General features: G+C 46.5%; 1 protein-coding gene across 1 annotated transcript in view; it reads right to left on the bottom strand.

Annotated features, from left to right (window-relative positions):
• Positions 1–3109: 3109 nt before the first annotated feature.
• Positions 3110–16849, bottom strand: part of LOC138567694 (alpha-2,8-sialyltransferase 8F-like) — a 333692-nt gene continuing 319952 nt past the window's right edge. Inside the window, exon 7 of the mRNA XM_069646164.1 lies at positions 3110–6263. Within this exon, the coding sequence (XP_069502265.1) occupies positions 5801–6263 (463 nt within the window). The 3' untranslated portion in view covers positions 3110–5800. The remainder of the gene's footprint in view (positions 6264–16849) is intronic.

Below are 16849 nucleotides of genomic sequence, written 5' to 3'. Positions count from 1 at the left end.
GCCAGCTTCTCCTCTGAAGCACAATTGGAAATGATTGCTGAAACATTTCAGAAAGCATTATGGGGTTAATGTGTTCACTGGAAAGCTGAACATTTTGGTGAATTTAGAAAATGTGCAAACCGCAAGATAGACTTGCTGCTTCGACAATCCTGTATCTGCTAGTCTTGCCATTTTCAACAATCTCCTCCTTGATTTGCTTTTATGAGCATGTAGTCACTTTATCAATATTGTTATTGCATTGCAACTTCACAACTTTCAAGCACTATTATTATAACAGCAGCAGAGTGTCAGAACTATGGTGATCACTGTCAAGATTATGATGTTCATGGCTCACAGTTGGCTCGCCTTGTATTTCTTTCCTTCCAGAAGTCTTCCGGAAACATGTTTGGTAGGTTTTCCTGGACGTGTAGTGGCCAGCCTGGAGACTGTGTGGGCACAGGTCGCCTAACTGGCCCTACACAGGTGATAGCCAATGGATGGGGAAACCCTCTTGGGGAATGAAACCCCTGTAGAAAAAGGATCCTGGAGCCAAAGACCAGGAGGACAACGAAAGAGGTTTGGCGAAGCTAGACGGCCAGGGGACAGGGTAGTTGTTAGGGAGAATTCTCTGTAAAGGCCAATTTCCCAAACCTAGTGAGTCCCCCAGCAGCTTTGCTGGATTTTTTGGGGTTTAATATTTTCTCCTACTAAGAGTGAGACTCTTTTTCTCCCACTCTTAGGCATGATTTGAGAATGTCCTTTGACTTTGTAATGTGTTTTATGGGCTATGGGGTCTTTTACTCCATAGGGCTCCATGTGTTTTTGGTAAGTGTGTTACACAACACCCTCAGTGCAGTAACACAGGGGTGTCATAGTGGCCCCCAAACATAGACTCCATACCCTGGGACTGACTACTGTCTCCCAGGGCATGTAAAGTCACCATTGACTTTACTAGTCTTAAATTGTGAACAGAACCAGTATAAACCATCATATTGTGGAAGTACTGGTAGGGGTAATTCAATTGCCCCTGGGTCTGTTTTTCAAGGGGGCACTGTCCAGTCCCCCTTTGTCGAGTTTCTGGCTGGTGGCAGTGGTTACCACGCGAAATATTCAACCGGAATATTTCCTATGGGATTTTCCCATTCATTTTAAACGCACCACTTTTTTGGTGCAATGCCGGGTTTTTTATTTAATATTTATTCCCCGGCGTTTGTGTTCGCCTCTGTAACTCCAACCCAAGTCGAGCCCTTTGTTCCACTTTTGGCGGGCTTCTGAACAGAAGCCTCCAAAAGTGGTGCCACTCTGTCTGTGTCTACAGGATGTGTGGGAGGAGGGGGAATAGGCACACTGGACCGAGTTGCTTCGGTAACTCAAGTCGCACTCTTGTGTGATTGGCCCAGTGGTGAGCCGCCCGGCTCACCACTTAGCATGTTTGAGTGACAGCTAGGACTGATGAATGGGGGTTTTCTGCATATAAGCAGGGCTTTGGGGACTGGAACGTCAGAAGTCGCCACAGGATCTAAAGAATCCGAAGAGGGAGGAGCTGAGCTGACCTGCAACGACACCACTGGTGGAGCCCTTCTGAACTGAACTCACCACTTGCCAACGACAGAGAAGATCTTCTTCCAGGAGAGTCTTCTTCCTTTGAGCTGGTGGGGTTAACCAGTTTGCCCTTTTTCACCTTCCTGGATCGTCTTGTGGTCGAATCGCCCGTGCCAAGCACCCCGGCGGCCGGATTGCCACGCTTCACCACTACCGCGAATAAAAGGGTAGTATCTTTTAAGCGGGAAACACTGCGGCTGGTTTCTTCCCTGGCAGTACAACGACCTCCAGCTTTCCTCCACGTCGAGATCTTCTCTTCCCCTGGACGAAGCACCGACTTGCACCCGCTGCCAGGAACAACTGCCCCCGCTGGAGCTTTCTCACCATTTCAGGTACTGTGTCCCGCCTGGTCTCCCTTGCAACAGACTGTTCAAGGTGTCCCGTAAATCCTTGACTCTCTATCCTGGGGTGACCTTGGACCTGTTAACTAACTTTTCTGAACTGATCTAACTCCTTTTTGAACTATCTGCAAAGACTTTTAAAGTGTACTTCAACTGTGGTATCTTGGGCACATTCCGCCTTGCTCTCTCCAAGAGTGGGCCTGGCCTATGAACTTTTTGCTCTACAGTAGACCCTGCCTTTCTTGACTTGCTGAGGTTCTTTAAAAGTGTTGGTATTGTGTGCCATCTTGGTTAAGCGCTCACCTCTGTGTTGATAATAAGTGGTGTTCTTTTCCTAAGACTTGTCGAATAATTAATCAGGGAGGTGTATATATTTCTAGTGACTGTGTTTGAACTTGCTTGACATATTAGTGCCAGTGTATTTTTACAAGTGTGTTTTTAAATAATTAATTATATACTTTTATACCAAAGCTCTGGTCAGTGTTTGCTTGTGCTACTGTATTTTTGTACCTAATGTGTATGCTCTATATACTGCCTAACTCTTCTTGAGAGATGTCTGACTGCTCAGCCACAGCTACCAGGTAAATCTGGGTGGTACAGACTGCTACCAATTGGGTTTACTGCTAACACCTGTAGTCTTAAACTTTTTGCAGTGGCCTCTAAGGGAACTGCACAGGTTTCTGCCTAACAGCAGTAGGGGTCAGCAAGCAAGAATTTGAAAAGCCACAAAGGGAAGGGGGAGGAATCAAGGAAGAAGAAGGAGGAAGAAAAATGGAAACAAAGGATGAGACTACGCAGTGTACCTGCAGCAGAACTGTTGCAATGCAAAGGCTGTGTTCACTGCTGATAACTTCCTAGATGAGTGTAGGGTGTGGTGACGTGACAGATGGAGGAGTACTAGACCAGTAATTTGCGATACCTCCGAAGTGTGTATCAGGCACCCAGCATGCCCTGATACAGTGGAAGCATGACAGAGAGATGAGCGCAAGAATTAAGAAACATATATTTTGTTCAGCAAGATGTCATTTTATCATTTAGTCTATCTTGTTCATACATAAGCAACATATAATGATAAGAGTGGCTTGAGTTCAAATGTAAGCAAGATGTTAAGTTCCTATTGAAGATATGAATGACATTGTCTGTTAGAATTTGATTGGCTTACAAGGTAAGAGGGCTACCAATTGCTACAAAGTTGTATGCTAGTCCTTTTGAGGTATGCGCAATTACTCACACTAGTTGTTCGAATTCCTACAAAAGACTTCAAGCAATGAAGATGCATCCATTGCTAACCAGATTGTTAAAAAGAAATTGAGGAGCTGTAATATTATCCTGTGCACCAACTTCTAAGGCGATAGCTTGCTCACTTTGATCAATCGGAGTGCGGTCTACTTCTTTACTCAGGTGCCCACATTGTTTAGAAAAACAGGCACACACACACATATTCAATTGCCACATAAAGAAGAATTATTACAGGCACTATTGTTCAGCACTTTTATTTGTCACCTCTGCCCCCACCCCCCCCCACTACCCTGAGTGTAGACTTTTGTTGTCACATTAGTAGAGACACTCGCAGGCTATTTCCATTAGCCTCTCTGGAGAAGCATGTTATTTGTTTTTTCAAATAAAAGGAGTATTTCTGTGACAATTGAGCAAGTCTGTGCAAGAATTACCTGTCGAACTGTGTCTGCTGAAACTGGTTTGATACCCCCAAACTGGTTTCACGGGATACACACAGCAATCACTGGCCAAGGTCGGACTTGGAACCTGTGTACCTTACAGGTAAGAGGCTTGTTGTAAAACAAAACACCAATTCATTTCATGTCATAGCAACCCTTTAGAGCAAATTATTCAAAAGAAATTATTGGAAAATCAATTCATAAAACACAAAAGTGAAATTATTCACAAAGAAGAAATAGAGAAATATATATATATATACACACTAGTGCAAAATCCCATGTACACAGGCCAAAGTTGTGTTGGGTGGAGGTCTCCCCATCATTGTTTTTGTTAAATTTCCGTTGAGGGGCTTAATCAAATGAATTTCTGTTGATATGTTTTTTTTTTGTCAATGTATATACACTTTCCTTGTGTATGCAACTTGGAAGTATGCTGTTAAAGTGGTATCCCCGTCTAGGGCCTTTTCTGCAGCTGTATGATATGGCATTTACGACGTGCCTATACACAAGTGTTTCAAGGCGCGTCGAGGCAAGGGAGGGGGAACAAACGGAGGACAGACAACGATCAAACTAGGCCAGGTGTGATTCAGATTGCTCAAGTTCAAGGGAGGTTGAAATACACATTTTGTTCGCCTGAAAGAAGTTCTATTATTGTATGTTATGCAACAGCTCCCTCTAGTGGTGGTAACAGGCAAAGTGGGCACATTCCGGCTTCAAACAAACATACATCTGGCCTTTTATTATATAGTATGATATTTTAAAAATTAACCTATGGATCCATACATGTCCTGGACATACTTCTGCTGTAACAAGATGCTTTCTTGTAAATATTTGTATTAATAGAAATTGGTGTTACTGTGTATAGTGCCAGGCTGGAAAAGTAAAAAAGAATATCCAGCTCTTTAAGGTGATGGGCTCATATGGTAGCACATTCTGTGTCTTGTAGTTATGGCAGACCTTCAAGTACCATAATTGAAAGAAAACGGACATGAATGAGCCGCACAGAATGCATGGCTGCAGGACTCTGAATTGGGGAGATGTGTGAGGGCAGTTGAAGATCAGAAGCTGATCTGACCACTGGACCAACCCAGCCCCAGCCCGAGCCCTACCACCAGCCTATCGGGAACACTTCCAATTTCCATATGTCACAGACCACCCTTGGATATGGGTAGGCAGAAATGCAAGGGACCTGCAGAAGAGAGTACCACACGGACTGGAGCAGGCGCAACTCCTTAATATAATGCCCTGTAATTCACATTGTTTCAAGCCTGCACATGCCTCATACCTGTGCATTGCTCAACGTTGAGGGACAACACAGGAGGAAGCAGAGAAGTATCTCCAACATTGCTCTTCCATTGAGCCTAAAACTTGAGATCTACAAGGGATCATCACAGGGTTTATCCATTTCCCTCAGATGTCAGAGTGTGCCATTTCAGTGCCAAATTGTGATGGTGGTGCGTGTGACTTCGCACACTGTACTCAACACCAATCTCCTGATGGTAATGTGGAAACTGGTGGTGGAAATCCACACTAATGCTGGACTAGTTGTGGTTAAACCAATCGTGCCCCACGGCTGCTATTTGCGATGGTCTTCAGCCAGTATGTTTTGATTTGAAAGACCACTGTGATGGCTTGTGTGCAGTAAATGTGTACATAAGGCTACTGAACCTGGCTCAGGATATGCCCTTGGATGGCTGCCTTCAAACCAAATGCTAACACCTCATCCCCCACTATGATGGACAAGGACTTTGTCAGATTAAGGCACATTCTTTTCACAGCATTACTGCCTGCAAACCTTCTCATGATGCATTGAGGAAGTGCAAGCATGCTTCTTAGCTAATTGTAAACTCATTGTTAACCTCCGGACGCAGCTGGGCACACATTTCACACAAGGAGGTATAACTTCATGAGGGCATCCCCCGCCCCCTTTTAGCAAGCATAGCCATTATTCTGAGCCTCCTGTTCAGGACGTTTCTCAACTGTAGAGAATGCTACGAAACGTTCAGTTTTTATAACTAGTAAGTGTCTGGTTTCAGCTTGCAGGACAAGTCTGATTATATAAGTAAAAAAAACATTTGGGCACAAACACAAGTTTTTGAAGGTTCACTCAACAGTGCACAGCCTCTACACATTGTTGGTGTTTGTCGAAGGGTGCATGCTCTTGTTTCTTTGTCTCCGGAAACATTCGGCAGCTCCCACACCTCAGAAACAATTGTCCATCTGGATTTGCAGAACTCCTTGGTTGTGCATCTGCAAGTAGAAGAAGAACTCATCAGACATTTTGTGCATGTCAGGCTTTGGCCTAACATCGTCATAATAGTGATGGAGAATTGGATTCTGATGAAGGTCCTCGTCGAAGGGCCAGAAGCCGTAGAGGGTGACCTTGTCGCACAGCTCAAGGGCAGCATTGACCATCATGAATCCTGACGACAGTCTCGCGGCCTCCACCCCTGCTGCTTTCCAGTAGATGGCCAGCTTTTTCATATAGTCCGGGTGATAGTAGAGCATGGTTTGATTGAGTCCAAAGTCCTCCAGTGTATAGTGAACTTTGAAGGCGATCTCAGTGTTTGATGGGTACGAGAACGCCGGTACCAGGATGTAAGCATTTTTGTAGGCCTGCATGAAGGTCCCAAATGACTTCCTTCTGTTGTTTAAATTTTCAAACCTAAAAATAACAAAATAAAGTGTTAAGCATTCATAGCCACAAACATCTTTAAGGAGTTGCAGACAATAAGACCACGATGCACCTGTCCTGATCTTGCTCCTATGGGAACGTGCGCCCACTTTCCCTCACTCCTCCTTTCTTACAGATGGATTCTGATGCGCGTGATGCTCCATAGTAAGGAAAGCACATTTTCATCCTCGTACACACACTACTGAGTTTTTTAAGTCTGTGCATGTATGTCTTCCAATATGTAGGGTTAGATGGGATTATTTTATAAAGTGGCTATCAAAGTATCTTAATGATGTTGCACTTGATCAGGAGCGCTTGCATCTTTCCAGTTATAATTCGGCATCCTCTGGGCCAGGAGTCTGCCACCTGTGGATCTCCAGATGCTTTAGGCTATGACTCCGATGATCCCTCAGTATTGACTTTGCTAGCTGGGGCTGATGGTACTTTTAGTTCAAAACATCGGCGTGGCAAAGCTATATTTTTGTAAAGCCGGTGATTGGACCGCTTTTCTTTTATGTTCCCTTGTTCCACCAGAAAACAAAATAACACACTTTAGCTTTATATTTTGAGATCCATCCCCAAACTCTCCGTATAGCCTGGTGGGCAAAATCCACATCTCTGGAGGATCCATGGATCCGCATTGCATTGAAGACCTCTCCAAATTCCAACCATCATATCATCACCATCAAATTACTTCACTTTGGGGAAAAATATATATTTTTAAAAGTGCATTTATAAAAAAAATTAAGTTACATCTTTCTTTATCGTATCTAATAATGTGACTAATAAAATTCACTTTCTCTCCCTGAGCTGCTGCGTCTTTCATCTTTTTCCGGGACGTATGAGAAATTAAGCTCTTTCAACAAAAGCTGTACAAGAAGGTCCTACTGTCCTACAAACCTGGCAGCTTGGAAAACAGTCAACTTTACCTACTTCTTTGGTGATGCTCAGTGTGATCCACCAGGGCAAAGCTGCCATTACAACCCTCCCCGGCTGGCAAAGTTGACAACTTGAGGTTATTATTAAAGCTGAATGCTTAACATGGTAGTTTTTAAGGCTAGTATACACTTCTCTCTTGTTACCTCCTTCAAACACTCTGACCTCTCTCACCTCCAAAGGTAGTCAGTCACATAAGCTGCCATCATACCCATTTGCCCTGTCTTGGCACAGACACTATAGCACCCAAAAGACGATATGCGTGTTAACTTCTTTGCTACCAGATAAAGGCTGCAGTTTATTGAATCTTCCATCATAAATTGGCACACACTCGTGTAGACATGTTGAATCCAGTATGTGAGACACACCCACCTTTTCCACTGCCCTCCATCTCCTTGAATCTATCAATAGCAACCCCTGCAGACTTGAAAATCAAGGTTTATTGTGTTCTGATAAGGAAAGTCCACCAAGGGGCTACTCCAAGTCTGATAAATATCATAGGACTTTTATTGAGAAACCTGTATCTTGGCCCCAATGAGTAGTTGCATACTTTAAAACCCAAGGAACCCGAAGAGCTATGTTGGGAAGTGGGTCTACTGCAAACCCGGTGGTGGATGTGTGTATATGTACTGGTCATTTGAAGATCATGTGAACCAGTATGGACACTTAGGAGGGATAACAAAGATATGGAGACCACGCAGAGACAAGAGAGCGGATAATTTTGTGGTCGACAAGTCGACCAGAGGGGGGACTGAAGTGGGAAAATGGGAAAACACCCTCCCTCCATTCTCATCCAGACACTGGCCTAGAGGATCACGGCCCAAGCACCCCCTGCGAGAGGAGTTTGACCCGCTCACCTCCTTACCAGATGACAAGGTACCATGTATTTGTGGCCTACATGCACGAGGGGCATGCCCACTACCATGCCCTGGCCAAACCGATGCCTGCGACATGGACCAAATTGACTAAAACAACAGCCGAAAAGCATCAACATCGTTAGAGATGCCATGACGACATAGCCAACAGACAAGAACACCTGTGCCACCATGCACCCTGGTCACTCACACACCAACCCACACGAAGAACATACTCAGTTCTATGACGTAGCGGACTGACACACTCACGGACATGCATTGTTGTTATTTTTCACATAGGCCTCCTACAGCACTGCAGAAACGCGAGATGCCTGAAGTGCTCGTGTATACGCTTGCAGACGCTTCATGCTACCCTACCCCCATAGATATGTCATCATGTATATATATATATATATATATATTTATATTTACTACTACTTGTGACACTCTGTCACCCTGCGGCACCTATGTTAGTAATTATACATCGCTTCCGAGGAAAACTAGACCCGAGTAGGCCGCAAGCAAGAGTCTTCAGGCCGGAGCCTCTAAGATGAAAAACCTTCTTGAGATGAAAAGCAATGCGCTGACCATGCAGAGTCCCAGCGAGGGGCCCACCGCCAAGGCCACAATGTTGCAACCCACATGCCGAGCTCTCAGTGCCAAGGTTACACCTGCCGCAGCCAAGCACCCCTCTGGGCTGAAAAACAAATTTGTGCTCCAGCTACGGTCTCTACACACGTGACTAAGCCAAACTGACAAGATGCCAAGCTCGCGAGACAGAAAGTAGCCGGGGTCCCACGGCTGAGACGCAGGCTGCAACAATGAAGCGACAAGTTGGGCACCTACACCGATGGGAAAGGTGTGATCATCAGCCACTAGCAAAGACCTGTCCATTGTCCACCACTAACACATAGTTGCACAATGTTGCCAACACCAGGTACCTCGCTGGCTGGGAACGGCGATGGTCCCATGCTTGGGGGCTCACAGAGTACGAGGGGCTCCTCACTGACGCCATTTCAGTTAGCCAATCACCAAAGGTCCCCATGTAACCAATTTATTGTAGCAAGTGTTAGGGACAACCCAAGTGTGCCACCTGACCTGTCCTTATCCACTAACATTTCTCCATATATGCATCTATACTAACCCTACCACTCGGGGAGCCAACCCGAAGTGGCGATAGGTTTTGTGACAGTTTTTCCCAGGTGACGCGAGCAGTGCGTCATACTATGGTAAAAAGGGCCTGCGAGCCCCACTAAGAACGAGAGTGTCTCCCCGGAGGCATACGGACGGAGAACGATCCCTGCTGTTACTATAATAAACAGCAGTAATTACTTTGCTCGTGTGTGCCTCATACTCCTTTTGGGACGTGGGAGGAGTTGGGGCCTCCCCAGCCCTGGAGGTCCGTGGATGGCTCTGCCGGCCCCCGGGAGATCACCCCGACAAGATGGAGGCACTCCTGAGATCTGATTGCGGTCTACTTAACCGACCCTAATAGCATAACTACCAGGCCTCCTGCAGCGAGGTAACCCGGCAGCACGGTCCCCTCTGCCGTTGCCCCCTTTCGAGGACTACAGGACCATTGCGGAACTGCGAGAGTACCAGACAGCACAATCCGGCCATTGGCCCTTGGGAGCCGACTTGAAAAGTATCCCTCCCGCGTTTGGCGAATTTCCAGATGAGGGGTTGGGGCAAGCCGCTTTGGAGGGGTGCCCGCAGTCGAGCGGCCCGACTCACGAGTACTTGGTGAGTATGGCACACCCAACCAGCAACGTAATATTGTGCGCGAGGGGGGGAAGAGTTGTAAAGAGGGAGGAGGGCGGTTGTAACAGTGTGTGGAAATTGATTTTGACTGTTCTGCGGCAACAGTGGTGTGAGGTGTAACGGGACAGGCACGAGGACCGTCCCCTACGGCGTCACGAAGTGGATTGGGTGGGGCCTCAGGCACCCACGTGTGATTGTTAGAGGACGCGGATTTGTTCGAGATCGTGGACACCTGTGTAAGAGAGGGGTGTGGCTTTCCTATGAGTTGACGTTGTAGATCAATGAATAGATGAGGTTCCCTACTGATTGAGTGTTGAAGCTCGTTAAGTAGATGACGTTTTCCCGCAGGGGATAGCTAGGTTGTTTACCGAGTGCGGAAGATAATTGGCTGGTTAAGCTCCTCTGGAGAGGGGGTGTATCACACAGAGGCGGCGCAGCGTGCGCAGACCGATTATAATAAGTGAATTGATTGTTGATTACCTTGCTCCAGCCGAGGCGAGAAGACAGCTGTGGGGTTAATGGGGATAACATTGTGAGAACAGAGCGCGTTTGTGAAGTTTTGAAATTCATAAGTACTTACAGTGTGTTGTAGAAGTTGGTGACGTCACCCATAGGGTTTGTATAGGACATTGCGATACACCCCACGTCCATCTAGGGGTGGCAGGGGACAGAGGGTGCGAACGGGTAGGAGGAAAGGGGGAGAGGCGGCCGCGCACGGAGAGCGCCGACCATGCTCAGACGGGGAAGGGCCACGGGGGAGAGGCGGCCGCGCACAGTCAACGCTGGCAGCGCTCAACAAGGGGTTGCGAAAGTAGAGGCTGTGGTTTGAGGGGAAGGAGGAAAATGGGAGGAGGAGGAGGAGGAGGAGGAGTTGAGTTGAAGGTGTGACGAGTACAAAAGAAAGAGGAAGGTGGGGCAGCCCAGAGGCACGCCACACAGGACACATCCCCGCAGGGGGCTTTGTGTGCCACGGCCGAAGGGGGCCGTAGTTATAAGTAATAACTGTACCATATAAAGATTGCTTTCCTTTTCAGTGGACAACCAAAGTCCCTAGTTTACGGGGCCAGGTAAAAGGAGAAAATAATTAAATACAGTATCGAGTGGACACAAGGAATGGACAACAAAGTAAAAGTACCGTGGCCGCTCAACGGCAGCTTCGATACGTATGCACAACATAGCTTGTTAACATACATTCACAATACCTACAAGGGGAAGAAATTAGCAAACCACTTAGAAGTTTTTGACCTATGGAAGATGCTCCAGAGAACTAGACCTGGGGACACAGGTATGTAAGCAGTGCACAGGGTAAAATAGGAAAAGGGAGGAGAATGAGGTTAAGGAAGAGAAAAAGAAAGGAGGGGCGGGGATAAGAAAAACAAAAATGCGCCCAGCACTGAAGAAAGTGAAGAAGAGGCGGAAGGATCATTTGCGGTAGCAGAGGTGAAGGTCAAACAAGAGGGGGCAGAAGGAGCGCAAGTGGCTAAGGTAGTGAAGAAGGAGGAAGGGGGGTTGTACCCACTAACAGAACTTAGAGAAGCGGCCAGACAGCAATTAACGGCTGCTGAAGGATACTCCAACCCCGCATACATCCCCCCACCATACACACCCGCGGATGATTGCCAAAGGAAGATGGGAGAGGTAGGTACGGTAGATTCAACAACTACGCAGGTAAGGAAGGGGAATGACAGGGGACCATTGGGTAGATTTGCAGACGTAGGGCCAGAGGCGTGGATAGCAGCACAGGTGCTTTTGAAGCTCCAAGGAACCTTAACAAAGGAAGAAGAGGACGCGGTGAAAAGGGTAAATAAGGAAGAGGAGGAAAACACGCAGACAGGGTTAGAGGTAGGTGGAGAAAGAGAAGGGCGACTATCACAAGAGGAGAAAGAGATACTGGAGGAAAGGTTGGCGGAATTGAGGAACGTGCAAAGCGCGTTGCTCAGGCAGTTAGAGGAAGAAGAACGAAAGAGGCAGAATGAAAAGAAAGCACATAAGGAAGAGATGGCGAGAATGAAGGTGAAGGCGGAAGAAAGGAAAAAGGAAGGAGAGTGCATTAGGGCAATAGCAGAAAGGATGGCACGCGCAGAACACAGGGAGATGAGAAGGAAGGAGGAGGAGAGGGAAGAGAATGATAGGGAAATGGGAATGTGGAAAAAGAGGATTATAGCTGAAAGCGCACAGAAGTTTGAAGAGGGGAAGGTAATAGAAAGCATATTAAGAAGGAAAGGGGGAATAAAAGGGAGAATGGAGGATGAGGAGAGGATATTAGCAAAGGTAAGTGAAGAAATAAAAAGGAAAAGAGATGAAATAGGTGTTGAAGTATTGGAGAAGAAGAAAGGGGAGGGAAGAGATGGGAGGATGGAAAATGGAGTAAGGAAATACACACGCCAGGATAAGGAAATGGCATCAACATCAACACAGGTAGCTGTGGGTAGAGGTGGTGAGTACACAGATGAAGATTTGATAGATTTAAAGACAGGGACAGTAAGGGGAAAATGCAGAGTGGAGATCGATATTAGCTGATGGGTTTTGCAGTGAAGAAGAGGAGGATTTAAACATAAATGGAAGAGATGGAAGTAGGGAGAGTTTAGACAAACTATACATAACGCGCAATAATTGCGAGTCACCATGGGCATGCGAGAGAAGGGGAGGACCAAACGTAGAGGAAACAAAGAGCAGGGAGACAATAGGGAAAATGCCATGCCCACTAACACCTACACAAACACCACGCCTACTGACGCCAACGCCCGCACACACCCCATATGTTGGCAGACTTTGGGACCTCCCGGGATGCAGGAAGGAAGAGAGAGCAAGCACGCCTATGGTAGGGCCAGAGGAACACAAAAAGGGGAGGAGGGATAAAGGGAGTGAAAGAGCAAACTCCTGTAACATTGATAGCATTGAAGAGCAACCAAACATGGAGGAAAATTATGAATATAGTGACATAACCACACACAGGAGGATGAAGGGAGAAGAGTGGGGGTACAATTTAATTCCACTACTAGAGAGGGGAGGGAAGAGACCACAATACATACCCTGGAAGCATGCAGACAAAGAAAATATAAAATGCAGACTCCCATCACTGTGTGCAGGAGCTGGGAAATGGATATATGAGATGGAAAAGCACACTGCGGGGCAAACATTAGCGGTGGGAGACGTGATGGGCCTTCTAATTTCCATACTGGGAGATGCTGCTGACGACAAATGGAAGAGGGCGGGATTCCCCAGGGTGACAATACATGACACTGCACATGATGGAGCACAATTTGCCAATTGCAGAAATGCGCTTTGGCAAGCATTGAGAGTACAATTCCCAGACACGTCAGACATAGGAGAGATCACATCACCAAAGATGCGCGAGAATGAAGATCCTATTGAATACATCCAGGAGATTCAGGAGAAGTGGCGCTTGGAAACACAGGAACCGTGCGACAAAACACTAGCAATTATTTACCACACACTAGTACAAGGGCTCCCGGAGCAAGTACAGAGACAATTAAAGAAGTTAGTAAGGATGGAAGCTAAAGGATGGCCAGAGATACAACTGACAATAGTACACTATTGCAGGATGTGGCAGGAGAAAATGAAACAAAAGGAGGAGGATAGTAGAAGTTATCGAAATATGCCATGGAGGGAGACCTGATAACAGCCCCCGCACAACCACAGGCAATGGTGACACAAAACACAACACAACAACAGGTAGCACCATCACAGCAAGCACTAGTAGTGACACAGCAAATGCTTCCTCCCCTGACATACACACAACAAATGGGAAACGGGTACTCAAACAACTACAGAGGGAGGGGAGGGCAAATGAGAGGGAGAGGATATGGCCCAACCACCAGCAAGGGGTACAATCAACAGGGATAGCAGGGGTATTGGGACTAAATGGGGGGACTTCAGTGGCAATCGTGGGAACCACCGACATGTTGGGTATGTGTGATAGTAGGACACATGTCACGCACATGTAGGATGAGACCAGCACAGGCAGCCTGGGGGAAGCAGGGACAACAAGGGCCCATGGGGGAACAACAGGTTTACCAACAGCAGGAGATACAGCAACAACTACCACCACAACAAACGCAAAGGCCAACAACAACAGACCCTGCAAACACAACAGCAGCAACAACCACACATGCAAACACACCCACAAACGCAGCAACAGCCAAACGTACAGCAGCAACAACATGTCCAAACTGGCCAACAATTGACACAAATACAGGACTATGCAATAACATCTACTGACACACCTGTAGCCCAGACACAGCTTGGAAGAGTGACAATACTGGGTCACAACCCATACACAGGAAATGGAAAGTCACTATAACCACAATAGGACAGCCCACAGATGTCCTTGATGTGTCCCATCCTATCAGTAACACCTAACCCTGCGGAGGAACCACGCATACAGGTGACGATAGGTGACAAAAATGTTTCCTTCTTAGTTGACACCGGGGCTACTAGGTCATGCATGAGAGAGGGGAAGTGTCAACTGTCAGGCGAAGCTATGAACACAAGGATTCTCTGGGGCTCGAGGGTTGGTTCCTTTCACAGATAATCTCTCCTTATCTGTAGGCGATCATGATATGTCACTACCGCTGCTATACTCAAAAAAGTCACCAGTAAACATACTAGGTAGAGACATCATGAGCAGGTTGAACATGACCATCTCCTTCACTGACAAAAGAATAATTTGCTCTACACCAGGCATAAGCATGCTCACAGCACGACAACTATTACAGGCCTATTGCGGCAAAACAGTAGCAAGGGCCGAACCTCCTAGCCTTCCGCAAAGCATTGAAAACCACCCTCTTCTCATAAGGTCCCTCGCAGCAGCATGAATACCAACCATAGGACCCACTGCTTAAGTTGTATTGACCAACCGCATAATCTGCAATGATAACCTTGCTTGTTCCTTTCTGTAATATGCCTCTTATTGATACCATGCCTGTAACTAAGCTCATGCAAGTAACAGCGCCTCAATGCCCCTGGGCTGCTTGCGCGCTATACAAATTTAAATAAATAAATAAATAGATGGAGAACTATTTCAATATGTGACAGACATGGCAATAGCATGGCTGCCGGGATTGAAGGAAAGGTTTGGAGGAGGCCAGCAGCTTACCTTTTCAGACCCGAAACACCAACTAGTGAACGGGAAGGGACAAGGATATCACTGAGCATTGAGAGAATTGCGGCAACACAGGACTACATTGCGGTGCATGCCCAAGACAGGGAAGGGAGAGCATGGAGGGCAGTTATAGCTCTAGCAGAGGGGTGCCGACTAACACAAGTATCTGATGAGGAGCTCTTCTCAAATGATAATGGTGAGGGGGAGATGGTGTTTCAAATGAGCGTCCACATCTGGGCGACGGTAACATACAGAGACGTAGCACAGAGGATGGCACTGCACTAGAAGCACCAGCCGCTACAGTTGTGCCATTTTATGAGGAGGATCTGGCGAAAGTACCTGCATCTCTATGGAACACCAGTCCATATGACGTGGGCTGCATAAAAATCATTGGAGGTGTGAAAATAAAGTTGAAAAAAGGGGCCATACTGCTGAGAGTGAAGCAATACCCACTATCAAAAGAGGCAGATGAAGGAATATATTAAACAATAACAGCACTAATAGAGAGAGGCATACTAGTACCATCAGAATCTCCATGCAACACTGCTGTGTATCCTGTGCGCAAGGCTAAGGGAGGGTCTTTGCGTTTCATACAGGATCTAAGACCCCTCAAAAACATTGTAGAGGCAGAATACCCTATAGCGGCTAACCCAGCCACTATATTATGTGGAATACCAACAGAGGCATCACGGTTCACTGTGATTGACCTCAGAAATGCATTTTTCTCAATACCACTACACCCTGACTCACAAGATTTGACAAGCTTCACTTACCGCAGCACGAAATGGAAACACACGAGGTTGCCCCAGGGGTACTGTGAGTCCCCATCCATATTTAACAGGGTGATACAAATGGACTTGGGCAATGTTGAGATGGAGAGCACAGTGCTACAATATGTAGATGACATAATCATCTGCTGCACAACAGAAGAGAAGTGTAGGAGAGACTCTGTAAAGATGCTCACTGTGTTAGCAGAAATAGGGTACAACGTAGACAAGGAAAAACTACAGTACTGCCAAGAACAAGTGCTCTAAATAGGCCAGCTCATTTCACTCGTTTCAATGGAAGAAACATTGCACCTCAACGGGCACAGGCCATAACAAACACACCGCAGCCAGACAGTGAGAGAACTACAACAGTTCTTGAGCCTATGCGATTACTGCAGGGCTTGGGTTTTTGATTATAGTTCATACACAGTACCACTGCTTGAGGCACTAAAAGAAGCACAGAGAGGGGAAAAGAAGAGAAGTTGAGATGGACCACAGAAATGACAGAGGCATTTCAGGAACTAAAACATGCCATATCCACAGCACCAGTACTAGCCACCCCAAATTATGAAGCACCATTTTTCATCTTTTCGCATTGCAGCTCAGCAGTGATGAGAGCAGTACTGACACAAAAAACTAGCATGGGACACAAACCAGTAGCATATTACAGCGGGCACCTGGATCCTGTAATGTTAGGACACTACCTGTGCGAGCAGAGCCTGGCTGCCGCAGCCTTTGCAGTGGGAAAATCATCCTCAATAACAATGGGTTGCCCAACAACACTGTACGTGGAGCATGCCCTTTTTGCCATTCTCAACAAACCAAAATCAACACTTACCACTCAAAGGGCATCAGGGTATGAAGTTATTTCGTCCAGACCTGAGCTAACAATTGTAAGGTGCAGCAACGTGAACCCAGCAAGGTTCATAGCAGAGGTAGTGGAAGATGGAAACTATGCACATGACTGCACACAAGCTATTGACACATATTCCAGCACAAGAAAAGTTGAGCAAAACGCCCTAAAGGGGGGAGAAATACTGTACATTGATTGGTCCTCAACAATAGACCAAAGTGATGGGATCCGCAGAACAGGTGCAGCAGTGGTGAGATTGACAGAGGATTGGACATATTTTC

The sequence above is a fragment of the Ambystoma mexicanum genome, chromosome 1p (genome assembly GCF_040938575.1).
Source record: "Ambystoma mexicanum isolate Mex_15411 chromosome 1p, UKY_AmexF1_1, whole genome shotgun sequence".
In the NCBI taxonomy this organism is placed as follows: domain Eukaryota; kingdom Metazoa; phylum Chordata; class Amphibia; order Caudata; family Ambystomatidae; genus Ambystoma; species Ambystoma mexicanum.
Note: the sequence above shows the minus strand (reverse complement) of the source record. Positions and strands in the feature narration are given on the sequence as shown.